The sequence below is a fragment of the Drosophila erecta genome, unplaced genomic scaffold, assembly GCF_003286155.1.
Source record: "Drosophila erecta strain 14021-0224.00,06,07 unplaced genomic scaffold, DereRS2 tig00000000-arrow-pilon, whole genome shotgun sequence".
Classification (NCBI taxonomy): Eukaryota; Metazoa; Arthropoda; class Insecta; order Diptera; family Drosophilidae; genus Drosophila; species Drosophila erecta.
Genome location: NW_020825194.1, coordinates 14,421,496 through 14,446,414, shown reverse-complemented (window position 1 = coordinate 14,446,414; position 24,919 = coordinate 14,421,496). Strand labels below are relative to the sequence as shown.

Below are 24,919 nucleotides of genomic sequence, written 5' to 3'. Positions count from 1 at the left end.
GAATCCCCACTCCCCCCACCCCGTCCCGCATCCCACTGCCGCCCACGATTCTTTTGGCGCTTTGCAAGTGTAGCTTAATTTGACAAGAGCGAGGAGGGGAGTGGAAAGTGGGTAAAAGTCGTCGGCAGTTTGGTCGGCCAAAAACCATTTGGAACATGCACAATTTTGACACCATCCCAATCGGCCCAGTAACAAGTGCCATTCACATGGACCGGGGCGATTTCATGGGAACTCAATTAATGGAGCATGATCTTAATGGCTTCCTATTCCCACTGCCCACCACCCGTCTCGACGGAGACGGGAACCAGGACGTGGACAGGGACGAGGTAGAGGACATGGCCATTGGACGGCGGGCAGCGAGGCGTACAAACACATGCCGCTCGCTAAGTGCGCCAAATCAGCAGAACTCTAATTGGAGGCGGATGCCGTTTCGTCGTCCTTCAAAAAAAAAAAGGGATGCTGTCGGCGCTAAAAAAACTTATTTTAGGCGAGGGTAAAGCCAAAGCATTCGTCCTACCCCACTTACCAATTTCCTGATCTGGTGTGCGATGAATTGGCGAGCGTTTGCGTTTGCCGAGCAATTAGGCGGCCAGGCGTCAATATTTCGATGGGTATGGGTTAGTTGGCCCTTGCTTTATTGGCTCGCGTGTGGCTTTGAAGTTGGCTTGAAGCAAGAGGAAAGCTTTAAGATAGCATTGAGCATTGAGTTGTGTACCTTAAGTTTAAAACATCTAGAATGTTATGGGGTATGAAATATAATGTGTGGCCTACAAACTTAGGAATCATTTAAAGAAATATGGCCCTAATCGACGCCACAACAACTCGCAAATCTGGAGGACCATATCATTTGCAGTTTCACAACGTAAAGTGAGTTGAGAAACGAGTGCAATCTTGGGAATATTTAAATATTTATGCAGACGATTCGGAGGGCACAATGCTCAATAGCCCACGTGATTTTCACCGAGGCAGCCAAATGCAATCAGAGGCCATAAAGATGGGCCCAGGATGGCTGGCCAGGAGCAGGGCGACTCGACTCCCGGGCAAACGAGGCTAATATTTCAGGGCGCGAAGCAATTGCTTTCCGGCTGACGGGATTTGCTCGGCTGTGTGTTTACTGGAAAATTTGTAGCTCGTGGCATCATCGAGCAGATGGCAGTCGACAGAATACAATTTATACGTGCAACCGGCGGCAAGTCCCGTGGCATGTAATAGATTCCAACTGCGACTCCGATTCCCGGCCACTTTTTGCACCAGCGCCCGTATGCAAATGTGTTGCGTTCTGCGGAATATCTTTATACAATAATCTTATCAACGCATCGGCTGGCATGTGGCATGTGGCATGTGTGGTACGGCATATGGTGCAACAGGGTTATGGGGGAGTTGGGCTGCCGAGCGGCCACAATCACTTGGCATATTGCGGCTGACAGGTTTATGATGGATTGCCGGCGAGGAGCTGCAAAGCGCTCACCACCTCGGAATTTTTGCGATTGGGTTTAAATACGCATTTGTGTTTATGCAAGAAATTGAGCCCTTTTTTTATCGTCAGCTTATATGGGATTGATTTTCACACACATACTGTGCTGTGTGGCTCTTTGAGCTGAAAATATATTGATACTTTGGCTTTGTCTGGATGGAGCAGATAACTTGGTTTCCCAATTGAAATCCAAGTATAAGTATTAAGTACTAACTAACTTATCCAATCAAATCGAGATGCTCACGTCGTAGCTCACATTTGTTGCTGCTAATCACGAGTGCTTAGCAACAGTCACTGAAAAATGTGGAAGTGCTCCTTAAAGGTCCAAGGAATCCCTCAACTTTTTGTGATGCCGCATGCTGTTTGTGTTTTGTGCTCGTTAATGAGATTTATTGCGGGCCACTGTTGCATTGCGAGTATATGGGACTATGGCGATATGGGGATATGGGGATGTGGGAACATCAGGGGGCGGGAGCAGCGAGACAAGCAATTTAATTTTTAATTTTCCAAATGAATGCCTTCAAATTAGGCTCGTTGTTGGGGTGATTATCTGCACAATTCACGTGAGCGGTCCTTAAATCGGATCCCATCTATTAAAGTGTACTTTTCCCAGCAGAACTTTAAGCCATTGTGAATTGGTAAAGCCACCTTAAAGGGACTTTGGCCCGGTTTTTATCGCTTTCCGAGTGGGTGAGCAGCCTCCAGCCGCCTTCACACTTGACCGACATTCAATTACCCTGCACATTGGCCAGGGTATCGCATGTGTTTCGAGCCCATTCACTTGCCGGCCATTGGGCATTATTTGCCGGCCGTTGGAGGCACTTGCTCCTGTGACTGATGAAGCTGAAAAGCCTACGGACCTGGATGAACGCAAAAAAAAATAGCGTGTGAAAATGGAATTTCCCCCCGTAACCTTCGGCGGCTGCGGTAAACACTGCTCATTTGGCCAGATAATTTATTTTCGCATATTAATTTTACCCGACTCGGACAAGTCGCTGGTAAATGGGAAATTTGTGATAAATGAGCGGCGCTTAAATGGTCGGCGATTCCCTCCGCGTCGTCGGCAGTTCAAGGAAATTATTATCCCGAAACGCCCATTAGAGTGTGTGCTCAAGGATATGGCACGTGTATGCATATGCGGACACATACTCGTACATGTTGGTGCACTTAAATACAAATTTGGCCAAAAGAGCTACAAATCACAATACATAACGACATAACGGTCAGGAAACCAGAGTTTCGGGAAACGATTTCGTGGAAATTTATTGCTTTAGCCTTGGTTAGATTATATATCATTTTATTTATTCCCCGAAAAGTGCATTGTGATATGTTGTGTAACTAAGCAAATCACTTATTATTCTTTTAATATGGGAATTTCTGAGACCAGAGTTCACTTTGATTCTCCCAAGAACCATCTTTTCGTAGCAAATTTGTCGCACATTTTTATGAGTGCAGAAAAGACGCCTATTTAATTGCTTTCTGAGCCTTTTGGAGCGGATCTGTGTCGTTGAAAACAATGTGTCATATGCAACGCACAAACAAGCCGTTGACGGCTCACAAAATCGCTGAATTTATCAGGCTTACACGGTGGACAAGGACGACAAAGTGATGGATGGCGCCCGGTTTGCTGGATTGCTGGTTTGCTAATGGAGAAAGCAAAATAAATTAGTTGTGGTTCATTTCGCGCCCCTTGAACTATGCTCCGTCCCACTTATCTCATTAATGGTCCCCCGTTCGTTGGGCTAAATTCTTAGCTGTGTCCCCGGAAGTATGCTACGCGCAAGATGCTTCGACATTTTCCAGCTTGATGGCGTTATTAATTTCCTCAATGGGGGGGGGGGACAGCAGGAATGGCTCGATGGCTCCATACATTTTTGCGCATGGCTCGATTATTGAAAAATTCTTTAGCCATCGCTCCGAGAATGGCAAACTGACAACACGGCCGGAGAAAAACATCAGCACCAGAAGCGAGAACAACAGGATCTGGACCAGGTCTATCCCGTCTCCGCCCCTCTTCTCTCCTTTGATCCCCTCTCCTCCCAACTCGAAGGACTTGCAGGCTGCACTTGCTGTCGCCTCATGCCATTCAAGGCGGAGAACAGTTGGAAAAACATGAAAGCATGCCATCAGGAGCGGCTGATGTAGACGGTGGCAGCTGGGAAATGCGGGGAAATATGACAGAGGTAGAACGATTAAAAAATAAGAGTTTCAGAACAGCTGCCATAAATCGGGAAAGGTTTCATTTATGATCTTTTTCAAGCCTTTTTAATGGGAATTTTTTATTATGAATGATGTCTACTAAATAATTATGCCTTTGGCATAATATTAATGTGCTGTTTATATGGCATGTTAAAATATTGCCATCGAATGATAATAAATCAAGTTTTGTACCAATTCTTTTAGCTATTACGAAGTTTAGGAAATGCCAAATAAAATTGGATTTCATTATCCGAAAAGTGAAAAGTGCATTTCAAAACGCATTAGGCCACTTCTTTCCAATTTGCTAATCGCATCAGAACAACTTTATGCCCACAAACTTTGTGTCCAAGTATGCACAACAAACTCGAGATTTCAATTATAAAAGCTGCCGCCTGCTTATAAAATTTCAAATAAAATATATAATCCAAGTGTGCCGCATTTAAGAGGGCAAACTTTCGAAATGCAAACCACATTTGTGATTTGTTTTATGGTGTGACACATTAGCGAAATTGCGCTAAATAATTCTCGGGCTATAAATTTAATGATGCATTAAGCGCGAACTTCTTAAGGCGTCGCATCCTGTAGCATCCTGTCGCGTATCCTCGTATCCTCGTTTCCTCGCTTCCTCGCTTCCTCGTGGGTGTCGTTTCCCGAAGCTCTCACCCATTCATTTGCAATCATTTGGCGGGTCGTGACTCCAGTTTTTCGCCAAACCGGAAGTTCCCGGCCGCTTGCCAACTTCCGGCGCGACTGCGACGCGTCGTTGGGAATTTTAACATTTCAACTTGGCACATTTGGCGAATTATTCAAATTCTTGTCATTGCAGCAAAAGGAAAAAAGTCCCAAGGAAGACCCCCAAAGAGAATGAAATGAACGGAATAAACTAGAAGGCGAGGCAAATAAAAAATGGAAAGAGTCGCGTTTCTGGCTGGAATTGGCAAAGATTTATGTCAGCCTGTGTGTGCAGCGTATATACACTTGTACGTATTATATGTTACGTAAGGAGGCCTTTCGAGCGCAAATAAAATGTTTGCTCACATTTTTGTAATTTTGGATAAATTGCTCGTTTATTGCCGGGGCATGTTGTTCCCAGGATTCCCGTTTATATACGACACTGAGAATTCAGAGACAGAATTTTCCAGGGAAAAGTGTCGCATTGTTTTGTGTTTGCGTTGCCGTCGAGTGTGCTCCTTTTATTCTAGGCGCCTTTGCCTCGCTCTGAATAATTAATATTGCGCATACGACGTGTTGCTCCGTCTGCCAGTCAGCCAGTCAGCACATCCCTGGCCAACGAATGGCGTTTCACTTTATTATGCTAATCAGCGCTGACTCGACTCTGTGCATATGCAAATTGCAATATCTGCCAACGGACTACAAAACTCCCAACTTGAAGTCATTAGCCTGCGATGCTACTGCGACGGTTTTCTTGTCTTGAGTTGGGCATAAATTATGATTACTTAATGCCACATAAATCAAACTGATGTTGGGCAATAACAACAACTGCGACCAAGTCAGCTAATTTGTCAAAACATGAACGTTGAGATGTGGTATTTTGCCACCAAATCGGTGGAACAACATTACCATCCTGTGAATTACAAGTTACACGTTATTTGTCAAACAGCCAAATTGGCGTGTGTTTTGGAAAATGTAACAGAAAATCTAATTCGATTTTTGATTTGCGATATTTGCGGTGTGTATGGTTATTACATGCTTAACATACACGTATGTATACGACTCATGACCTTATAAAATATTTAATATATTCATCGGTCCTTTAGGTATTGAAATAAACTTGCCCTAAGCCTAATCTAGCCAACACTATCAGTCTACATTATCTTTAAGCCTGAGCAGAGGTTGTTTTCCTTTTGTCCTTCTCCGTTGAAGCCTAGATTGTAATGTATAGTTGATAAGATTGTAGCAATTAAGCTGCTTATTGAACGCTGGGGAAAATGGGTTTAGTTGCCCTTAGCAGGAAGCGCTTTTAAAGCCGCTACCACAGGACGCCTGTTGCTCAGCAGGATGCTCGGGATGGTCCGGATGCCTCTCCGGTTGGACAGCCGTTCTCCGGTCTTGGCTGCGGTTCAAGAAACTCACAAGTGACACTTGCTCGAAAGATAAATGCGAACGTAACTTTTGCCATCAAATGTTGCCAATCTACGGCGAGGGTCTGAACTCCGTTCGTCGTGCTACTGCAATTCGGTGGAGGTACCTTCGTCCATTCCATTCACCACTCGACCGAACTGAGGACTGGGAGGACCAGGACTGCTACTCTCCGTCCGGATACCACGACCCTGGCTCATCATGGGCATCCATCGTGTGCACGGGAGCGACCGGGTCCGAGTTCGAGTCCAACTCACTGGCCGAGGAAGTCACATTTACTTACTGATTTATGGTCGCTTCCGTGCTCCGGGTTTTATCTGTTGAGTTTTTGGCGTAATCATTTCAAGTCAAAATGTTTTCAAAAGGCGACGGCACCCGGCCGGTCTGCCCCACTCGCTCAGCAGGAGAGCCCCGTGGAGCTCAGTGGAGCTCAGTGGAGCCGGAGCTGGAGACTCCAATCCGGCAATGGGTCGTTGATAAATGACAGCAAGTTTATCTCCACATTTGCCCATAAATTCCGCACTACAAAACGGCAGTTCTCTTCGACAGGAAGGGAGGTGGACCCCACTTTGGTTCCGGCCTTTATATTATCTTTAGTGCAAAAGGCTTGCAGTTAGCATATTCAAAACTTAAAGGGGCAGTAGCGAGGAGCGTGGAGCGAGGAGTGAGGAGTGAGGAGCTGAACCGGACAGGAAACGCCTCATATGTCAGCTTTGTCGGGAAATTGCTGCAGAATTAATGGACGATGGAATTTTCAAGTGAATACCTTACGATGTGTGAACTTTGCCCGGGGAAAGTTAAGGAGAGGAAAATATTAATAAATAGCTGCAGCAAAAAAGGGGTTTCCTTTTTTGCATAGATAGATGCCCTTGAGTGGGACAAACACGTTTGCCTGGGCACTCAGTTATTATTTCGAAATACAAGGAAAACATCCATTGATCGCTCTGAATGGGAACCCCAAGCCTCGGGCTAAACACTGTCTACAAGCAGCTGAAAAATTGCATTTGCATTTGCTAAATAATTTACCACACATACTGGCCCCGGGGCAGCTGTAAATTGAAGACAAATGGACCCAACCCACACCGCCACCCGATGGGTTTGCAAAGAATTTTCTTTCTATATTGTTGTTTTCATGCTTGTTACCCGCCCTTGGGAAACTTTCAGAGTTGCAGCCATGAGAGAGCCCAGTGGGCAAATGTTTTAAAACAAACACCAGACCGCTCAACTAATGACCCAAACTCAATGGCCAAGTGGGCTGTGTGTTCCGCCCGCTGGACGCGTTGACGTGCTGTTAATTAATATTAAACTCATTTCTACATTCTGGCATTGAAATGCCAGCAGCAATCGCCGGACGGCAGATTCCGCCTCCCCGATTCCGGTCGCGTTTCATTCAATGTTGTGTTCTGTATGTGGGGAGGTGTAATTATTTCACGGCTGTCTTGCCATACCGGCTCCCATCTTCCATTTCCCATCCTCCACGCCGAACTGGCCAAATTCACTAAGCCCATTAGGAGGTGTCCTACACATACGTGTGCTGGATTACTTAATGAGAAGGCCGTATATTTGGGGCTGCACATAATTCAGGCAAACTGTATGCTTGTCATTTAAATTTAAGCGACTTAAGTACGCTAGTGATCCTGTTTGCATGTTGATTTCCCACATTACGCATACGCCCCGTCAGTCAGCGTGTCCCTAATTACAATTGATGGTTATTCGCAGGCAGATCACGCAGCCACTGCGCCAAAACTAATTAAAATGTTTATCAACTTTGTAATTGTCACACCCTAATTGTGGCAGCACGTGATACAATTGTGACCTGACATTCAATTCAATTCAATTCGAAATGAAACGAAACTGCTGTGTTCAGTGCGAATAAGGTGTTTATTCATTGACCTCCAGCAGCAGGCTGATCAGTTCAATGGGCGACTTTTTGCACCTGCTGGCATAGGCCGCCTGGCAGTCGCCTCCCCTCTTGCCAAACTGCTCCGATGTGTGGTACTCCCGATCCGAGCTGTGTGCCAGCTGGTCCACCGAACTGGAGGGCCTCAGCACTATGTCCATGATCTCACCCAGCAGGCCGGATTCGTGGTTCAGCGGCAGTGCGGCATGCTCACAAATCAGCCTGAGTAGACAACTCCTGCCGGGCAAGCCCATGTTCTCGATGACCATCTCGATGCCGCGGTAAATAATCCAGCGATATAATGCTCCGTAGGGGGACTCCTTCTCTCTGCCCGTAATGGCCATCGGCTTGAGGTAGACCCTTGTAATCTCCGTGGAGTTGGTGGGCAGAAAGTACTCCGCCTTCAACACATAGCCCGAGGTAACCGACTCAAAGTGCAGGTTTTCCACGGGAATACCAATGCCACCGATGAACTGCACACGCGTGGGACTCGTTGGCGGAAAGATCAGCGATCTGCTCAAGCGTTTCAGGTGACCCCCGGCGGAGCACAAGTGCATCCAGCTAAGAAAGAGGTATACTCGTATAACAACTTCTAGTCTCATTTTGCTTCCGTTCGGTTCGAGAATCAGCGGTGAACTGTGCCATGGATTTTCGCACCTCAACTCACTCACTTTCTTCTGGCGGCGGCTTGTTTGTCTCGGCCAAAGAGGCTTTTATGGGCCGAAACCAGCGCAATTAGCACTTTGGTGGCAACTCACTGATCTAGTTAAACCAATTTCACTAACGACCATGAAACAGACGGCGCCAGAGTGCAGTCTTAAGAGTATTTAAAGAACATAGATTAGCTGCGAGTCATGTTTAACCATATCATATCATTATTCGAGCACTTCAATACGCAAACGAAGTTCAAATAAAATGAGCATCGTATTCTGTAAATATTTACTCTATTCAAACGACTTCGACCTACACTTTTCGCTCCTAGTCCAAAGTAATCCAACTAGTTTAAGCAACCTCACATGCAGTAAAGTAACTTAAGTAAAGTGCACAATTGCTTGAACCAAAGGAAAAAGGATTGCTAAACGCGTTTCAGGATTGCCCGGGAATGTGTGAGCATGAGCATTGGCATTAAGACAGTAACCAGAGTGGCGGGATGATTCGGATTGGGATGGCGATGGCGATGGGGATTGGGATTGGGTCTTTTGCCGGAATGCGGAGCGGAAGTTATGCCCTCAACGACTTGAGTAAGTTAAGTGAATTGCCGTTGCATCGGGCGCTGCAAGGCAAAAGAAGCGGAAAATGCGGGATGAGCCCTGAAAGGGCGTAGCCCGGGACTTGAGGAAAAAAAAACAAAACATCTCCCCGGGATGTGAAAGCCCTTGGGTGGCGACACTGACCTGGACAGGAAAACGAGAAATGCTACGATTGAGGGAGGGAGGGAGAGATTAGAGAAAAGCGGGAATCAGCACAAAAAATACAAGAGTTTTCCCACTCCGCATGAGGAAAATGTGAAACGCATAAAAAGGACTGAAACTGTTGGAAAAACTAGTTGATTTCTCGATTCCCCTGCCATCCTTTCTCTGTCTAGACATTGTATTGTGTTCAGGGCTATTTATTAAGCGGGCGATTTAATGTGCGGATGACAATGCTCTAAAACAGATACGAAATGTTGCAGAACACGGCATTCTACAAATTTCAAAATAGCTACAGCCAATCATTTTTCCTTCTAAAGTTACTTGTCAAATTCAGCCCCTTTAATATAATATAACAGTCTTTTCATAATATAATACCTAATTAAAATTGCATTTATTTGACATCCGCTTGTCACTTAATTCAAATTTACTATCCTTTTGTAAGCACCACTTTATTTATTATAAAGCTTAAGCATTAATGTTAATGCGAATTTCAGGGAACTGTAAATAAGCAAATGCCTCTTTAAGTAGATAAAAAAAAAGTAAGGGAAAAGTAATTTATCCATAGTTTTTCTTACCACTTCCATTTCGGAAACTGGAGCACCGCGGAGGCAATAAAAAGTTGGACAATGCAATGCGGCAACGCGGAACTTGCAACTTGGATGGTGGCAGATGAGGAGCCGCAACGAAGGCCACGAAACTTTCACCTGCAGCACTTTATGTGCATCGTTACCCGCTGCAGTGGTGAACTTCGGGCCAACTAGTATGCAAAATGAAGGCAAAAGTTGCCCAAGGCGACTGGCTATCGATTCCCGTTGCAAGCCAAATCAATTATGTTGACAGGCCGAGAGCACCATTCGCACAGGTAAGCGCTTCTGTGAAACAGTTTAAATGCCAGAACGTTTGGGAGACGGGCGCACGTGTCGTATGCGTAATGAGTGCCCCAAACAGAAATGCATTCATCACCGCCTGGGTGGAAGTGGGTGGTGCTGGGTACTGTGTGCTGGGCGCTTGGAGCTTAGTGCTTTTGCAAGTGTCGTCGTCGGCACATCTTGACCTCGCCCAGCCTCGAAATTACCTCGTTCGTGCTCCAGGGCGCCGCAATTCCTTTGCCCAACCGACGGGGAGAACTCGTCTGGCAAATGAATGTGTCTTACTTATGCTTATTTAGTTTCTGGCCCAAAAGGAGCAGAAGCTGAAGCTGAAGCTAAAGCTGCAGAAGCTGAATAGAGGGAGTGAGCGTGGGTAATGAGTTAAATTATTATGCAAACGACGGCTCCATGTCTTCAGCTTGGAAATGTGTGCTCCACATAAACAAAATACTCGAAATGTGTGCCGGGGACAAACAGAGCTCCTGAAGCCAGTAGGCAGTAGCCAGGCGAAGAATCTGCTTTCCGGGAGGCCAGGCGGCATAAATGTAGATTAGATTCGGAAGCAGGGAAAGCGGGGCACGAAGCTGCACACTCGATGCAAGTGGCATCATTTGGAGCACTCCGTGAATCTTCAGCACAGCCCCACTCACACCGCCCTCTGCATCAATGCCAGCCATATTATTTATGGACTTTGCACACAATAATTGGCAAGCCTTCCGCTCCACAGCGCTTTGGTCAGCAAAAGGACAGTTCGCATTGGGATCGGAAATCAGAAATGGCAATGGTATGGGAATTGGATGGTCGCTGGATGGGAATCGATGTGGGACGTGGAGTGGGGGTGGCATTGCTGGTTTGTTGACTCCAAAATAATTGTTCTGTTTTTCGAGGCTATAAAAAGCATCGATGAACAGGTGTACATATTTGGCAATCAGCTCGAATTTATGATTGTCAAGCAGCAACAGAAGAAGACATATATGAAAATCATTATTAAATCCACCATTAGGGCATCAGCTAATTGTATTAATTATTCAATTTGACTTTTTATAGTAATTAATATTTATACCCGTTACTCGTAGAGTAGAAGGGTATACTAGAATCGTTGAAAAGTGTGTAACAGGCAGAAGGAAACGTTTTCGACCATATGATCAGGATCAATAGCCGAGACGATCTGGCCATGTCCCTATGTCCGTTCAACTGGAAGCATGCAGCTTCCAGAGACATAGACGCAGTGCAATTTTCAAATGTTTCCACGCCCACTCGAACCCCCACAAACCGCACAAAACGGACACGGCCAAATTTTTGAAAAAGCTGAAATTTTATACTTCATAACTCAACTTATCATAATCGGATTTTTAAGTGGCATACCTCTAAATGTTTCTGGCACAATTCTCTAAAAATCTGCATTCAAATTCAGAAAAATATATTTTCTTAATTTTTTTTTTGGAATTTTTTTGATGTTATGAATAATGTAAATGTATGTTATGTACATTTTTATGGCAAATTGTGAGATTTTTCGGAATTCCAAGAGGTGACCAACGGTCGTTTTGTTTTCGGTAGCAACCTGCTGCTGATTATGATCGCCTGGTAATTCAATCCGAAATGTCTACAATTTGCCATAAAAATGTACATTTTGTAGGATAAATTGTGAGATTTTTCGGTTTGAATTACCAGGCCAACAGGAATTCCAGAAGGTGACCAACGATTGTTTGGTTTTCGGTAGCAACCTGCTGCTGATTATGATCGCCTGGTAATTTATGCCGAAAAATCTACAATTTTCCATAAAAATTTACATTGTGTAGGCAAAATTGTGAGATTTTTCGGTTTGAATAACCAGGCGAACAGGAATTCTAGGAGGTGACCAACGATCGTTTGGTTTTCGGTAGCAACCTGCTGCTGATTATGATCGCCTGGTAATTCAATCCGAAAAGTCTACAATTTGCCATAAAAATGTACATTTTGTAGGATAAATTGTGAGATTTTTCGGTTTGAATTACCAGGCGAACAGGAATTCCAGAAGGTGACCAACGATCGTTTGGTTTTCGGTAGCAACCTGCTGCTGATTACGATCGCCTGGTAATTTAAGCCGAAAAATCTACAATTTGCCATAAAAATGTACATTTTGTAGGATAAATTGTGAGATTTTTCGGTTTGAATTATCAGGCGAACAGGAATTCCAGGAGGTGACCAACGATCGTTTGGTTTTCGGTAGCAACCTGCTGCTGATTATGATCGCCTGGTAATTCAATCCGAAAAGTCTACATTTTGCCATAAATATTTACATTTTCTAGGAAAAATTGTGAGATTTTTCGGTTTAAATTACCAGGCGAACAGGAATTCCAGAAGGTGACCAACGATCGTTTGGTTTTCGGTAGCAAACTGCTGTACATACGTACGTACATACATACGTACATACATACATACATACATACATACATACATACATACATACATACATACATACATACATACATACATACATACATACATACATACATACATACATACATACATACATACATACATACATACATACATACATACATACATACATACATGCATACATACATACATACATACATACATACATACATACATACATACGTACATACATACGTACATACATACATACATACATACATACATACATGCCCACAAAATGTAAATATTTATGGTAAATTGGAGATTTTTCGGATTGAATTACCAGGCGATCATAATCAGCAGCAGGTTGCTACCGAAAACCAAACGATCGTTGGTCACCTTCTGGAATTCCTGTTCGCCTGGTAATTTAAACCGAAAAATCTCACAATTTTGTCTCCAAAATGTAAATATTTATGGCAAATTGTAGAGTTACACAACTTACATACATACATACATACATACATACATACATACATACATACATACATATATATCGAAAACCAAACGATCGTTGGTCACCTTCTGGAATTCCTGTTCGCCTGGTAATTTAAGCCGAAAAATCTCACAATTTTGCCTAGAAAATGTAAATATTTATGGTAAATTGGAGATTTTTCGGATTGAATTACCAGGCGATCATAATCAGCAGCAGGTTGCTACCGAAAACCAAACGATCGTTGGTCACCTTCTGGAATTCCTGTTCGCCTGGTAATTTAAACCGAAAAATCTCACAATTTTGTCTCCAAAATGTAAATATTTATGGCAAATTGTAGAGTTACACAACTTACATACATACATACATACATACATACATACATATATATCGAAAACCAAACGATAGTTGGTCACCTTCTGGAATTCCTGTTCGCCTGGTAATTTAAGCCGAAAAAGCTCACAATTTTGCCTAGAAAATGTAAATATTTATGGCAAATTGTAGATTTTTCGAATTGAATTACCAGGCGATCATAATCAGCAGCAGGTTGCTACCGAAAACCAAACGATCGTTGGTCACCTTCTGGAATTCCTGTTCGCCTGGTAATTCAAACCGAAAAATCTTTCAATTTTGCCCACAAAGTGTAAATATATATGGCAAATTGTAGATTTTTCGTGTCCTATAGCCCTATAGTTCCCAACTGGTTCTGGTGAGGACTGTAAGGCATGTCTTCTAATTTAGAGTCACAAAATATTCCAAGTCATCTTTCTTACCGGTCGAGCAGTGAATGTAGTGTATGCGTAGTGTGTGTAGTAGTGTATGCGTTCCTGATTACTTGCAAGATCACATTGGCATCCCTCTTGAACAAATAACCAGGTAAGTGTTATTTAAACAAGTGTTTGAAATTATGATCGCCTAATAATTTAAACCGAAAAATCTTATAATTTTGCCTGCAAAATGTTAATTTCTTTGGCAAATTGTAGATTTTTCGGATTGAATTACCAGGCGATCATAATCAGCAGCAAGTTGCTACCGAAAACCAAACGATCGTTGGTCACCTTCTGGAATTCCTGTTTATTCTTAAGTGTGATTACTTGCAAGATGACATTGGCATCCCTCTTGAACAAATAACCAGGCAAATGTTATTCATACAAGTGTTTGAAATGTTATAATATTTATTTTAAAATATTTATTCATAAAAAATATTTAAAATATAATATACAATTCTTGTTCATTAATCTCGAGCTGTAAGTAATTAAATAATAATCTATTATTTTGTCATAATTATATTAGTAAGTGAAATAGTGAGGTCTTTAAAGTGAGTGTAAAAATTGTCTTAAATAAAGCCTGAAGAATGTTTAACTTACTGTTGGAACACATATGTTTGGTTTTCGGTAGCAACCTGCTGCTGATTATGATCGCCTGGTAATTTAAGCCGAAAAGTCTACAATTTGCCATAAAAAAGTAAATTTTGTAGGATAAATTGTGAGATTTTTCGGTTTGAAGTACCAGGCGAACAGGAATTCCAGGAGGTGATCAACGATCGTTTTGGTTTTCGGTAGCAACCTACTGCTGATTATGATCCCCTGGTAATTCAAGCCGAAAAATCTACAATATGCCATAAAGATCATTTTGTAGGATAAATTGTGAGATTTTTCGGTTTGAATTGCCAGGTAGAAATTCAAAATAACTAAAAAAAATGTCCCAAATTGATCTTAATCGGTTTTTGAAGTGGCATAACCTTAAATGTTTCTGGCACAATTCTCCAAAAAATTAGAAATATATATTTTTGTAATTTTTTTGTAATTTTTTTTAATGCCCACAAACCGCAAAAAACTGTCACGGCCACACTTTTAAAAAATTGTGTAGTATTTTTTTTATTTATTTTGTAAATTTCTACAGAATTACCAAAAAACTTTTTGCCATGCGCACTTTTACGCTAACAATTTCTATTTTTGAATATATTTTGTAAATTTCTTTGCCAAAAAACCTTTTTGCCACGCCCACTCTAACGCCTACAAGCCGCCCACTTTTTACCGATTTTTCAGAAAATTTGGATATTTCTCGTTTGCACTTCCACTAGCTGAGTAACGGGTATCTGATAGTCGGGAAACTCGACTATAGCATTCTATCTTGTTTAAATATGCCAACGGTAGTATAATATTGCAAAAGAAATACAATTTTTGTTCTCATATACTGCCAATTATAAAAATTGTATTAAATATGCGTGCACATCATGCAAACAAAATACCACAATAAGTGTGACAAAAGAATCGAATATATCCCTTACGAATTGTGAATTGTCCAACAAATTGGTCCACTGAAATAAAACGACAAAAGGGGAGTTTAAGGGTTGTAACCATACTTCAAACGTTATTGGAAAAGCATTGAACTGACTTTGATGAGATCTTAAATTTGCTGTCCCCTGATATCCTTGATTTTGTCATAGGATTTCTCACAATAACTTCCGAAGCGAAATCAATTTACAAGCCAAATATTTGGGCCATAACAAGGCCCCAAACTGGCTCTAATTATGCATGGTCACCATGCGGGTCACTTACCGAATTTGAATGCAAAGCTGGATGGGTCAAAAAGGTGTCCACGTGTCCATGTGTCCACGTATCCATGTTCCCGAATCTGTGTATGCCTGTTTGGCACGGTCCGAATATGGGAAATGTATGCAAATGACCGGAACACAGCAAACATTCTAGTCGGCAATTGTGTTTGTGTGCTTTTTGTTGATATGGAGTTGTCTTTGCTTGTTTTGCTGATTTCGAAGGGGGAACTTAAATTCCGTGCCAAAGGATAGCCAGCCTGGCCGGGCCATAAGAAGGATTCAAGCAGGTAGGAATTAATGGGTATTTGCAGGTAAGGTACTTTGTAATACGCCTCAAATATGACCACATTACAAATTTAACTTTTGAAATATCTAACGCAATTGATGCTCTTTTAAATGAAAGTCCTGGACTAGAACTAGGAGTTTTCCAAAATACAGACACGCTTCAGTTCTTAGCATAATTGATTTTAATTTTATGTAAAATTACACATTCCCCTGGGTTCGACTCTCCACAATAACAAGGTTACAGTCTGCCAAACTCTTATTAAAAGTTTCGGGGCTGACCAAAAGCTCTTTATTTAGTTACAGTCCCAAGGACGTGGGTGAACACGGCTTGAAGCCCTTTAAATGAGTTCAAATTGAAACACCCGGCCAGGACACGCTGGGAACTGTATTCAAATATTTAATCCAACCGGGCAGACTGCATTCACAATAAACCCATTCCCCACTCTCCCACTCTCCCTCTCACCCACTTTCCCGCTTGCCACCATCGGTGGCAGCCACATAAAGAACAGCTGTGTCCACCGTGCTGAATTTCATGACTCACCGAATGGAAAACCCAGGCTGGAGCGTCGGGCTGGGATTGGGACGTGGTGGAGCAGTGGGAGTGGGGCTTAGGATGTCTACTCTCTGGCCTTTTCGTGTTTAATTGAGTTTGAAATAGGTGCCAGCTTCTCTGGCCTCCCAGCCGGTGGGCTCTGAAATTGGCTTAGTTGCGAGTTGCCATCGAAACAGAAAACCGGAATATCCTCGTATGGAAGGAGTGAATGCAGCTGCTTTTTTATTTTCCAAATTTAACTCCAACATTGATGTATTGCTTGCCAAGATTTTGTGGGGGCATAAACAATAAGGAGTGACTGTAAAGTGGCTACGTTAGCCTGCCGAGTGTAGCTCGCAGCGGAATGTCGAAATGTAATCCTTAATCGGCCCAAATCCCATCCCTTCCCAGTAATTCCGCTTTATGTTTGCCCAGCAATCCTTTTCCCCAATTCATTTATTTCAATTGTTGCCGCAGCTTCCGCCGTTTGCCGACAAAAGGCCGTAGTCAACTATACGGCGTAATAAGCACTTTTTATTCGGGGCACATTGTGAACGCGGAAATTTTATTGTTTCCGGGGGCGTTCAGATCGGCAGTGGGTTTACTGTGGGCTAAGCCCCTAGATTTTTACCAAAAATTATGGCTTTGGGGCTTAAAGTGGAACAAAAAAGGGGTGAAAAGAAGTCGTGGTGATTTGAGCAAAAAACTTTGTTCATTTACATTCATAATCTTGTAGATTTTATAGAGATTTCATATTACTATCTGTTTTCTTTTCTTATAGTCATTGTTTCTGTACTACGTTTTAAATATTAAAGAGCAGTTTAATACTTGTAACAACAACTTTATTATAAACCCATTGTATAAAACGTCAGCTTTAAATCGCCCACGCCCCCGCTTTTCCCCAAATGGGCGTTGCTGATGGCGCGCTTTTGTTTGCGCGACTTTCAAAAGCAACCTGAAATTTGCCTACATTCGTTTCATTTTATAACCCGAAAGGAATAAAACAAAGCAAAGTTTTCAACTTTTTGTTTAGTCTTGAATGACATCGTTGTCTCCCAACTTATTTTTATGTGCCCAAGAGGCAGCCGATTGAAGGAAAGCAGGTGGTGCCCGAAATTTACTTACCAAGTACTTACTTGCCTATTTCAAAAGCCATTTGTATAAACGGCAACGGTTCGGGGCCCAAGTCCCCGAAGAAATGTAATAAAATAAGCCTCCACTTGGCAGCTGCATAAACAAATACCTGATAAAGATAGCAGGAAAAGCGGGTCCATTTTCTGGACCGGGGCACTCCAAAAAGTATTTGCATAAAATGTTGCAGCATTAGCGGCAGCCACTACACATTGGGACAATCCAGGGAATACCCGGACTCCGGTATTTTTTATTAAATTTTATTATTATGTTTTGCATAATTTTGGCCCTTTTTCAGCTGGCCAGAAATTAGACGGGGTATGCCTATGCCTTGGAGGACATTGCTGGTGAAAAACCCTTGGCAGTCAGCCTAACTCCGGCGATCCGGCCAAATACTTTTGGCAAGCTTTCGAAGTTCCTCAAGTGGAAGGCTTTGATTTAAATGTAGACAAATTCGCTTAATGCCCGCGCATCCAGCTCTTTAACAATTTCCGCTTCCTGAGCAAAGAACTTAAATACAAGTCGAATAGCCAAAGCATATTTACAGCACCCCGGGGACTCGGGAAATCGTAGCCAGAGTCGAAGAGGGCCAAAAAAATAGCCGCCAAAGTTGCTCACAGCGCGACCGCACAAAACTCGAATGCGACAATTAATTTCAGTGAATTATGACCGCAGAGTGGAAAATGGCGCTAATGTGACGGCCTTTGCCAATTTGCTTTGCTGTTTGCTCTCTGCAGCTTTTCCAGGCCACACCAGACCGACCGAAAAACACGAACAGCTGTCAGGGCATCCGTTTTTGTTGGTGGCCACGACTGTGCGACTTTGTGTCCGGCCAACTTTTTGGGCGGCACGGCGACCGCAGACCAAAATAGACAGTCGGTTCGGGGTTGGGGCTTCTGATTCCCTGATTCCCTAACTCCACGGCTCCACTGCTTCCCAGGCGTGTCGTTTGCAATATGACAGCCAAAAACCGAATGGCACAACGCTGCGTATACGCGATATGCGCGAATGCAGCGAACCTTCGCAAATGTCACAGCCACGCCAATCGGAACTTAGAAACGGTGTCGATCTCTGCCGCCATAATTCACAGCCAAACATTTCACCACCGCCGCGCACACCGTTGCATGTCCCCATTGTTCGATGCTTTCCGTGCCCGGTGCCACAAAGAGGATGAAAGCTGGATAGCAGCAAGAATCACGCAAAAACGCAACAAAATGGCAGCCGGAAAGTATGGCAAAAACACGCGGAAGTCGCGAGCTTAGCACGCTGAAAATGCCGTAAAGTACAATGAACCGCAGAGGCTGGAAGGCGGCGTGGTCCGGGTGCTGGGATGGGATGTGGGTGCAGCCAAGTGGATTTCTGTCTTTGTGGCTGCGTCCTGAAAAACGCGAAGAGGTAAGCACTATGTACTTGGGCGCAAAGTATACCAGAAACTGATTTTAGACAAATCTGTTGAAGGAGATTGTAAATCTTTAGCGTTTGTTGATGTCTTTTCATGTTAAATCGTAAATTATTATTAAAACTTTAGTGTAATTTTTTTTAAGATATTTAAATTATCCAATCATTTACAAGAAAAGTTAGACCACATCTTGTTTACTAAACCTTTATAAGATTTTTTATTAGTAAGCCTACTAGGGGCTTTAAAGCTTGTAAATGAATGGAATGCCCGGTAATTCTTTGAAGTTGGAAAAGTGCCTAGCAAGAATGAACTGGGTAGCAGGTATCTTTTGGTCGGGCCACTTCACAACTCTTCACTCTCACTTGCATCCTGGTTTTTCCGCTGCACTTGGCACCATTTATCCTCCGTGAGTGACACTTTCAAGAGGGACAGATGCTGGAGATGCGGAGTTGGAATTCCCGACTCCTGCACTTTATTCCCGCTCCTAATTCGATGACAGCAATGGAGAACGCTTTATAATAATTTAATGTTGTTCTGGACGCAGAAGTTTTTCAGATCCATGTAATTGCTACAGGGGAAATTATCATTGGCCTTCTGATGTTGGTTAAATAGATGGCCTTGATCTTCGTCCGTATGATGAAATTCCAGGCTCATTTTGCGTCCCTTGCAGATGGTGAACTCGCCCTCGTCGAATAGTTTTCGCCTCATCTCGAACGTGGCTTCGCTGGAAGCTATGGATTCCCCTTGTGGTTCCGAGAAGTGTGTCTTGTCGGAGATGCACAGCGAGGTCTCGCTTAATTCCGATCGGTTCAGACTATTCGACTCCAATTTGGCCGTTAACATCGAGTGATCCAATTTCTGCTGCCTCTGCGGGTATGGGGTTGCCGATCCCTTGGTACTTTTTAATCCATAATCGCGATTGCTGGTCGTTCGATCCTCCAACTCGGTGTTTTTTCTATAGAAACCAATGCCAAAGGCATACTTTCCCTTGGATTTCGGCTTGTACGTATTAGCTGCATAACTTTTCTGCATTGTTTTTAGGTATTTATGTTTTTTGTGTCGGGCTCTGTGCCTTGTATTCTGTTTAACTGACTTAGAGTTGTTAAGTATTTTCTGGGCCTACTAACAATTTTATAAATTACATAGCAAAGATATGTATATCGGTAATATGTATCCAAACAGGAACTAACGCGAATGCAGGCTTGGTATAAAAAGGCCATCAATAATATTATCAATATAATTGTGTGAAAAACCCTGCCTATAATACTTAAATTCAAAAAATTTGGTACTGAAAATGTGTTTTAATAGGTGGCCCAATAGCCAAGTCTAACCAAGTTGGTCTAATTATGTTGAAGTAAGGGCTGAAATGGGTCACAAAAGTCGACAATCTTGGGAACTATAAACAAATCAGGCTTCAGAAACTTTCTGCCACCCACTTGCACCGAAAGTTGATGGCGCCCGCAGTTTGAAAGTTTTCCATTCAATTCACTTAAGACTCTTTTCGCCTTTCGCGTTTGCATTTTGATGTGGCAACATTTCCACAGCTTCCCCGTACTCCACCCACCCGCACCACGTTTTCCCACTAACTCGTACCTTGATGGCCCAGTTCGCAGTGAACTTTCCTGGCCAGAGGATAACTGGGCGAAAAACCAGCACAGAGCAACGACGACCAACAAGCGACGACCAACAAGCGCCGACCAACGGAGTCGTTGCAGCTAATGGTGTTTATTGCATTTACTCCCCGGCTGCCACTTAAATCGGCGACACTGTGGGCGGGTTTGGTGGTTTACCAGGCTGGGTTGGGCTTTCGGGCAGGACCTCTTCCTGCAGCAACAGCAGACGGAGCAACACCTACAGCTACGCAAATACCCCGCAGGCGGCAGACCAAGCACAACCGACTATGGACTATGAACGACGGACTATGGACGATGGACTGCGGACCCACAGCTCCCGCCAGGTGCCTTCTCCGCTCGCGTGGAAGAAAGTGCAGAGTAAATGCACAACACAAAGTCTGCCTGGCGCCGCCTCTGGTGAACAGGTGAATGGAGCAGGGGGCGTGGCGTGTGGCATGAGGCAGGACGATGGCAGCCACAACTGCGGGTGCAGCCAAAAGAGCAACTCACCTGCCGCACCATCTACCATCCAGCCAAGCTGTTGTGGCACAGATTTGGCTGACGCAAAGTTTGATTAAATCACATGACAAGAAAGGACGAGGCGGAGAACGACAAGGACGAGGAGGAGGAGGTCGGCCAGCGACTTGTGGGACATGGATTCAAGTGGCTTGATACCACCGCACAAGGAAAAATAATAAGATGGGTCCGACTGGCAGGATTATCTCCTGGGCTTAAAATGTTGAAATTTCATTGTTAGTGAGTTGAGTGGAGTTGAATTTAATACCATACATCAAAAGAAGACAAATTTTATTAAACAATTTAGACTTCATAGAAACTAATATTTCGATTTTCAGTGCAGTTCCACAGAGCCAATGAGCCACTGAGCCACTGAGCCACTGACTGCGGGCGTCGGGAAAGTAAATAAATTCATTAAACGTTTAGAGCTGGCCAGGTGGGTTCGGTTTGCCTTTTGTGCCTGGGTAAAATATTCAGTTATCCGGATTAAGTGGATTACCATTCAGCAAGTTGCATCGCCCCAGAATCTCACGATCTTTGGGACAAAGACTGGCTGGGCGGGTATATGGCAGCATTGCATTCAAATGCCTTTTTTAAGACGGACATTAACAGGAATTTAGAGATCTTTTGTTCTTGGCTGTTCTTGCTGTTCGTGGATGGCGCTCAAAGCTCCAAAGTCGGAATCGAATCGATTCAATTCAGTTGAATTCGCATCTGGATACCACGACGCAGTCCGCGTTCCAATCACTTGAAATTTTAACGAGTCCAGGAGGGGCAGGATGAAGAAGGCAGAAGTGTCCTTCGTCAACAGACAATGCGTACAAACAGATGGGGATACACAAAACAGCTAACATGCATGGGTACAGACAGGACGAGGTGGACTGGAGTACCCGAATCGAGGGACTGGATTCAGGTACTGTTTCTACTCGGCACAGGACGGATTCAGTACCAGCTCCCAGGTATCCTCCTCCTCCGACGATGACTCGGAGCTGTTTGTTTCATCGGGACGCGAGGCGTGGCAGCGATTGCACTTCACCCGGTACCAGAAATTCATATTGAAGCATAACTTGCACAGCCAGTCGTTCCTCTGTGGCCGCCAGCGACGAGGGCTACCGGCTCCTCCGCCTGATCCCGTCCAGCTACTAGGCCCGTTATTCTGAAGTGCGACCACCTTGTCCGCCTGGCATCTGTTGCAGCTGGAACGCCAGACGAAGTTGCTGTTCCGGCAGAGAATGCACACCCAATTGTCACTGGCCGGCTTCCACTTCAGCACCCGCTGCCGACGTTGGAGCTCCGGCGAGTTGAGCTCCCGCGGATAGCTGTACCGGACACTGCCTCTCCGGGTGGACAGGTAGGCGGGCAGGACGGTGAGTACCTGGCCCATAAACTTGGCCCCACTCAGACAACTAATCGCCGCCTGTGCGGAGAATGGACTCACGTATGTAATAGTGGCTTCACCCTTGGAGCGTCCCGTCATCTTGTTCTTGTAGACGAAGATCTTCGGCTTGTTGGTCGACTCGTCCATCTTAATCACTCCCAGTTTGCCGAAGAACAGGATGATATCGTTCTTGGTCACATTGAGCCGCATGCCCAGCACGAACACCGTTTCCGCCTGGATCACATACTGCTCCTGACCAATGTTTATATAGGGACAATGGCGGGGTAGTGGCAGACGGGGCATATAGTCGGCGGCTGTGCGCGGGAACACCATGTAGGATGTGTTGCCACCCATGCAGGGTGACTGTGGCAGCCTCTGCTGGTCAGTACCCTCTGCAAGCTCCTCCATTTCCTCCAATCCGTTCATCTCCTCCCGCTCCACCAACTCTCCTTGGTTCATCTGCAGACTCCCTTCGGGCTCCGGCTCTGTGTCCATGCTCACGGACTCCCCTGAAGTCGGACTCGTCGGGCATGAGGAGGACGTGCTTGCCACCACCTGCTGGTCCGCCTCTTCACCGCAGAAGTGGTCATCTTCCTGGCCCAAAAGCAAGGATCCGCTGGCATCGCCACTTCCGTCCTCGAAGCGATAGAGATCACCGTACATGCTTCTGGGACTCAGACCGGAACTGGTACTTGCCTGTGGATTGGGGGCAGGTCCAAGGCCAAATCCCAATCCTGAACCCAATGGAGATCTGACCATGTAGCTGGCGTGGAACATCTGGTGCTGACTCTGAAGCTGTGGCTGTGGCTGCTGGGTGTCCGAGTAATTTGGAGCGTAAAAAGAATTGGCATACACTACGCTGGCTGAAGTGCTATCCATGGTATGTAAAAAATATTGGTAAAATTCCTGGTTGTGGGGCCTTTACTGCTGATCAAACACGAACCGATTCCTTTAAAAACTACTGAAATCTTTGATAACATCCAAGACACTAGGAGTATAAAAATGAACTGAGCTCCGGATCTAAGTTTCTTTGATAGATTGTGTAGTAGCCTACTTGGCAGCCATGTTTTTCCAATTCAATCAAATGGTGTACCATTTGGTTTCTTTATTTTTGACTCAGAAAAACTGTGATGTGTTTATACACACAATACTTTATAATTTTTTCCGCATCAAAATATAATCCGAAGTATTAGCAATATCGGTACTGCACATAAAAACCAAAATATCAACCGATTGATGCCAATGAAAATATATTAAATAAAATCGACAGCGGCAGGATTAATTTGATTCAATTATGTGGAATTTACTGAGTGAAAATGTATTGATAGCAAACGTAAAAATGCAATATGGACATCAAAATGGTTGGCACTATTCCGTCCATACCTTTTAAGAGATTTGACCTGGTTTTGCCATCGGTAGTCTATAGTTGAAAGCGCGGAGAACTATGCAAATTTCCGTGATTGGCGGCTAAAACTGGATGCATCCAACCACTTTTGCAGCTCACTGATGACTTTGCACTTCGCTTGCCGTCGTCTTCGGAAAATTGATTCATAATTTCTGCACATTTTCACTTTAATCAGCAAACTTTGATTACATTTTCACAGCGTGGGATGGCGAAGAAAAGCACCTGAATTCAATCTAAGAGGTTCGAGCTGAGTTCCCACAGGGACCTGAAACTGAAGCTCATATTTTTTGGAGACGAGTCTCATCCTTTGACTGACCAATCAAGATGGCTGGCACTCATCAAGCCAATTAGCTGCCAATTACCCCACTAATGACCGACCACATTAACCCCACAAAGCAACCCGAAATCGGGGGCAGTCAAGAATAATGTCCTGCCAACGGAGCGTGGACACTGAAGACATGTTTATTAATATCCCGAGCCCGAACTCCAGCCCGGCCACCCTGATAACCGAAAGTGCCACGTTTGTCGCCAACGCGTAAGAGGAAAAAAGCAACATTTTCACCAGCAATTCGCATTTATGGCCGCCTCTTTACGACAAGTCCACTGACCTTATCATCAGATTCCGGGCTCTGGGATCCGGTGTCCTGTACGGAAGCCCCAGCTTCATTAGTAGCCCCCGCTGTGGTGTCGATTTCTAAGGAAGGCGGAGGGTCAGCATCTTCAGCAGCAGCAGCTTTACTTCGGAGCGGCAAAGTTTTACTTTAACCCGTCAAATATTTCCCCCTTGAAATGAAGCAATGAAGCTGGGAACCGCCGACACGAAATTAAAAATCAACTGTCTTGAAGGGAAAACAACAGCGAAATGGAAACTGTTGCCGGGAAAGTTCCTATTCCGTTGGTGGAAAACTTTGTGCGCTCATAAAAATCGAGACAGGGCAAATTGTCTTGCAGTATAATTGCACAAAACTTTGACTTTGAAGCTCGTCCGTAATTGAAAAGACAAAAGCGCAGCGCAGCAATTGGCCCGGAATATAAGCTGGTATATGACTACGATGCGTTCGGGTATGGGATGGTATGGGATGTTATGGGATGGCCAAAGGGATGACTTTTCATCAGCATCTCTCAGTGCACACACAGTGCAGCTTCCATGTTGTCTTTCCTTCCATTTGGAGCGAAGGCGAAGGTGGAGCAGCTAATGAATTGGCTGCCTGCCGGAGCAGAGCAAACACGCTGCACAGCTCGGCAATCTACCTGAATAAACTGACACGAATCGGAAGGTGCATTGGATATCGAAAGCACCT

The 24,919-nt window shown here is 44.2% G+C and overlaps 3 protein-coding genes across 3 annotated transcripts; all 3 read right to left on the bottom strand.

Moving 5' to 3' along the window:
* Nucleotides 1–7,640: 7,640 nt before the first annotated feature.
* Nucleotides 7,641–8,310, bottom strand: LOC6553825. The gene has a single exon (XM_001980484.3). The coding sequence runs from the start codon at nt 8,273–8,275 to the stop codon at nt 7,655–7,657; it is 621 nt and encodes a 206-aa protein (XP_001980520.2). The 5' UTR covers nt 8,276–8,310; the 3' UTR covers nt 7,641–7,654.
* A 10,584-nt stretch (nt 8,311–18,894) lies between these two features.
* On the bottom strand, nt 18,895–19,804 carry LOC6553826. The gene has a single exon (XM_001980485.2). The coding sequence runs from the start codon at nt 19,736–19,738 to the stop codon at nt 19,220–19,222; it is 519 nt and encodes a 172-aa protein (XP_001980521.1). The 5' UTR covers nt 19,739–19,804; the 3' UTR covers nt 18,895–19,219.
* Nucleotides 19,805–21,090: 1,286 nt separating this feature from the next.
* LOC6553964 lies at nt 21,091–23,199 on the bottom strand. The gene has a single exon (XM_001980486.3). It carries the CDS (start codon nt 23,090–23,092, stop codon nt 21,758–21,760), a length of 1,335 nt encoding a protein of 444 aa, XP_001980522.1. The 5' UTR covers nt 23,093–23,199; the 3' UTR covers nt 21,091–21,757.
* Nucleotides 23,200–24,919: the final 1,720 nt, after the last annotated feature.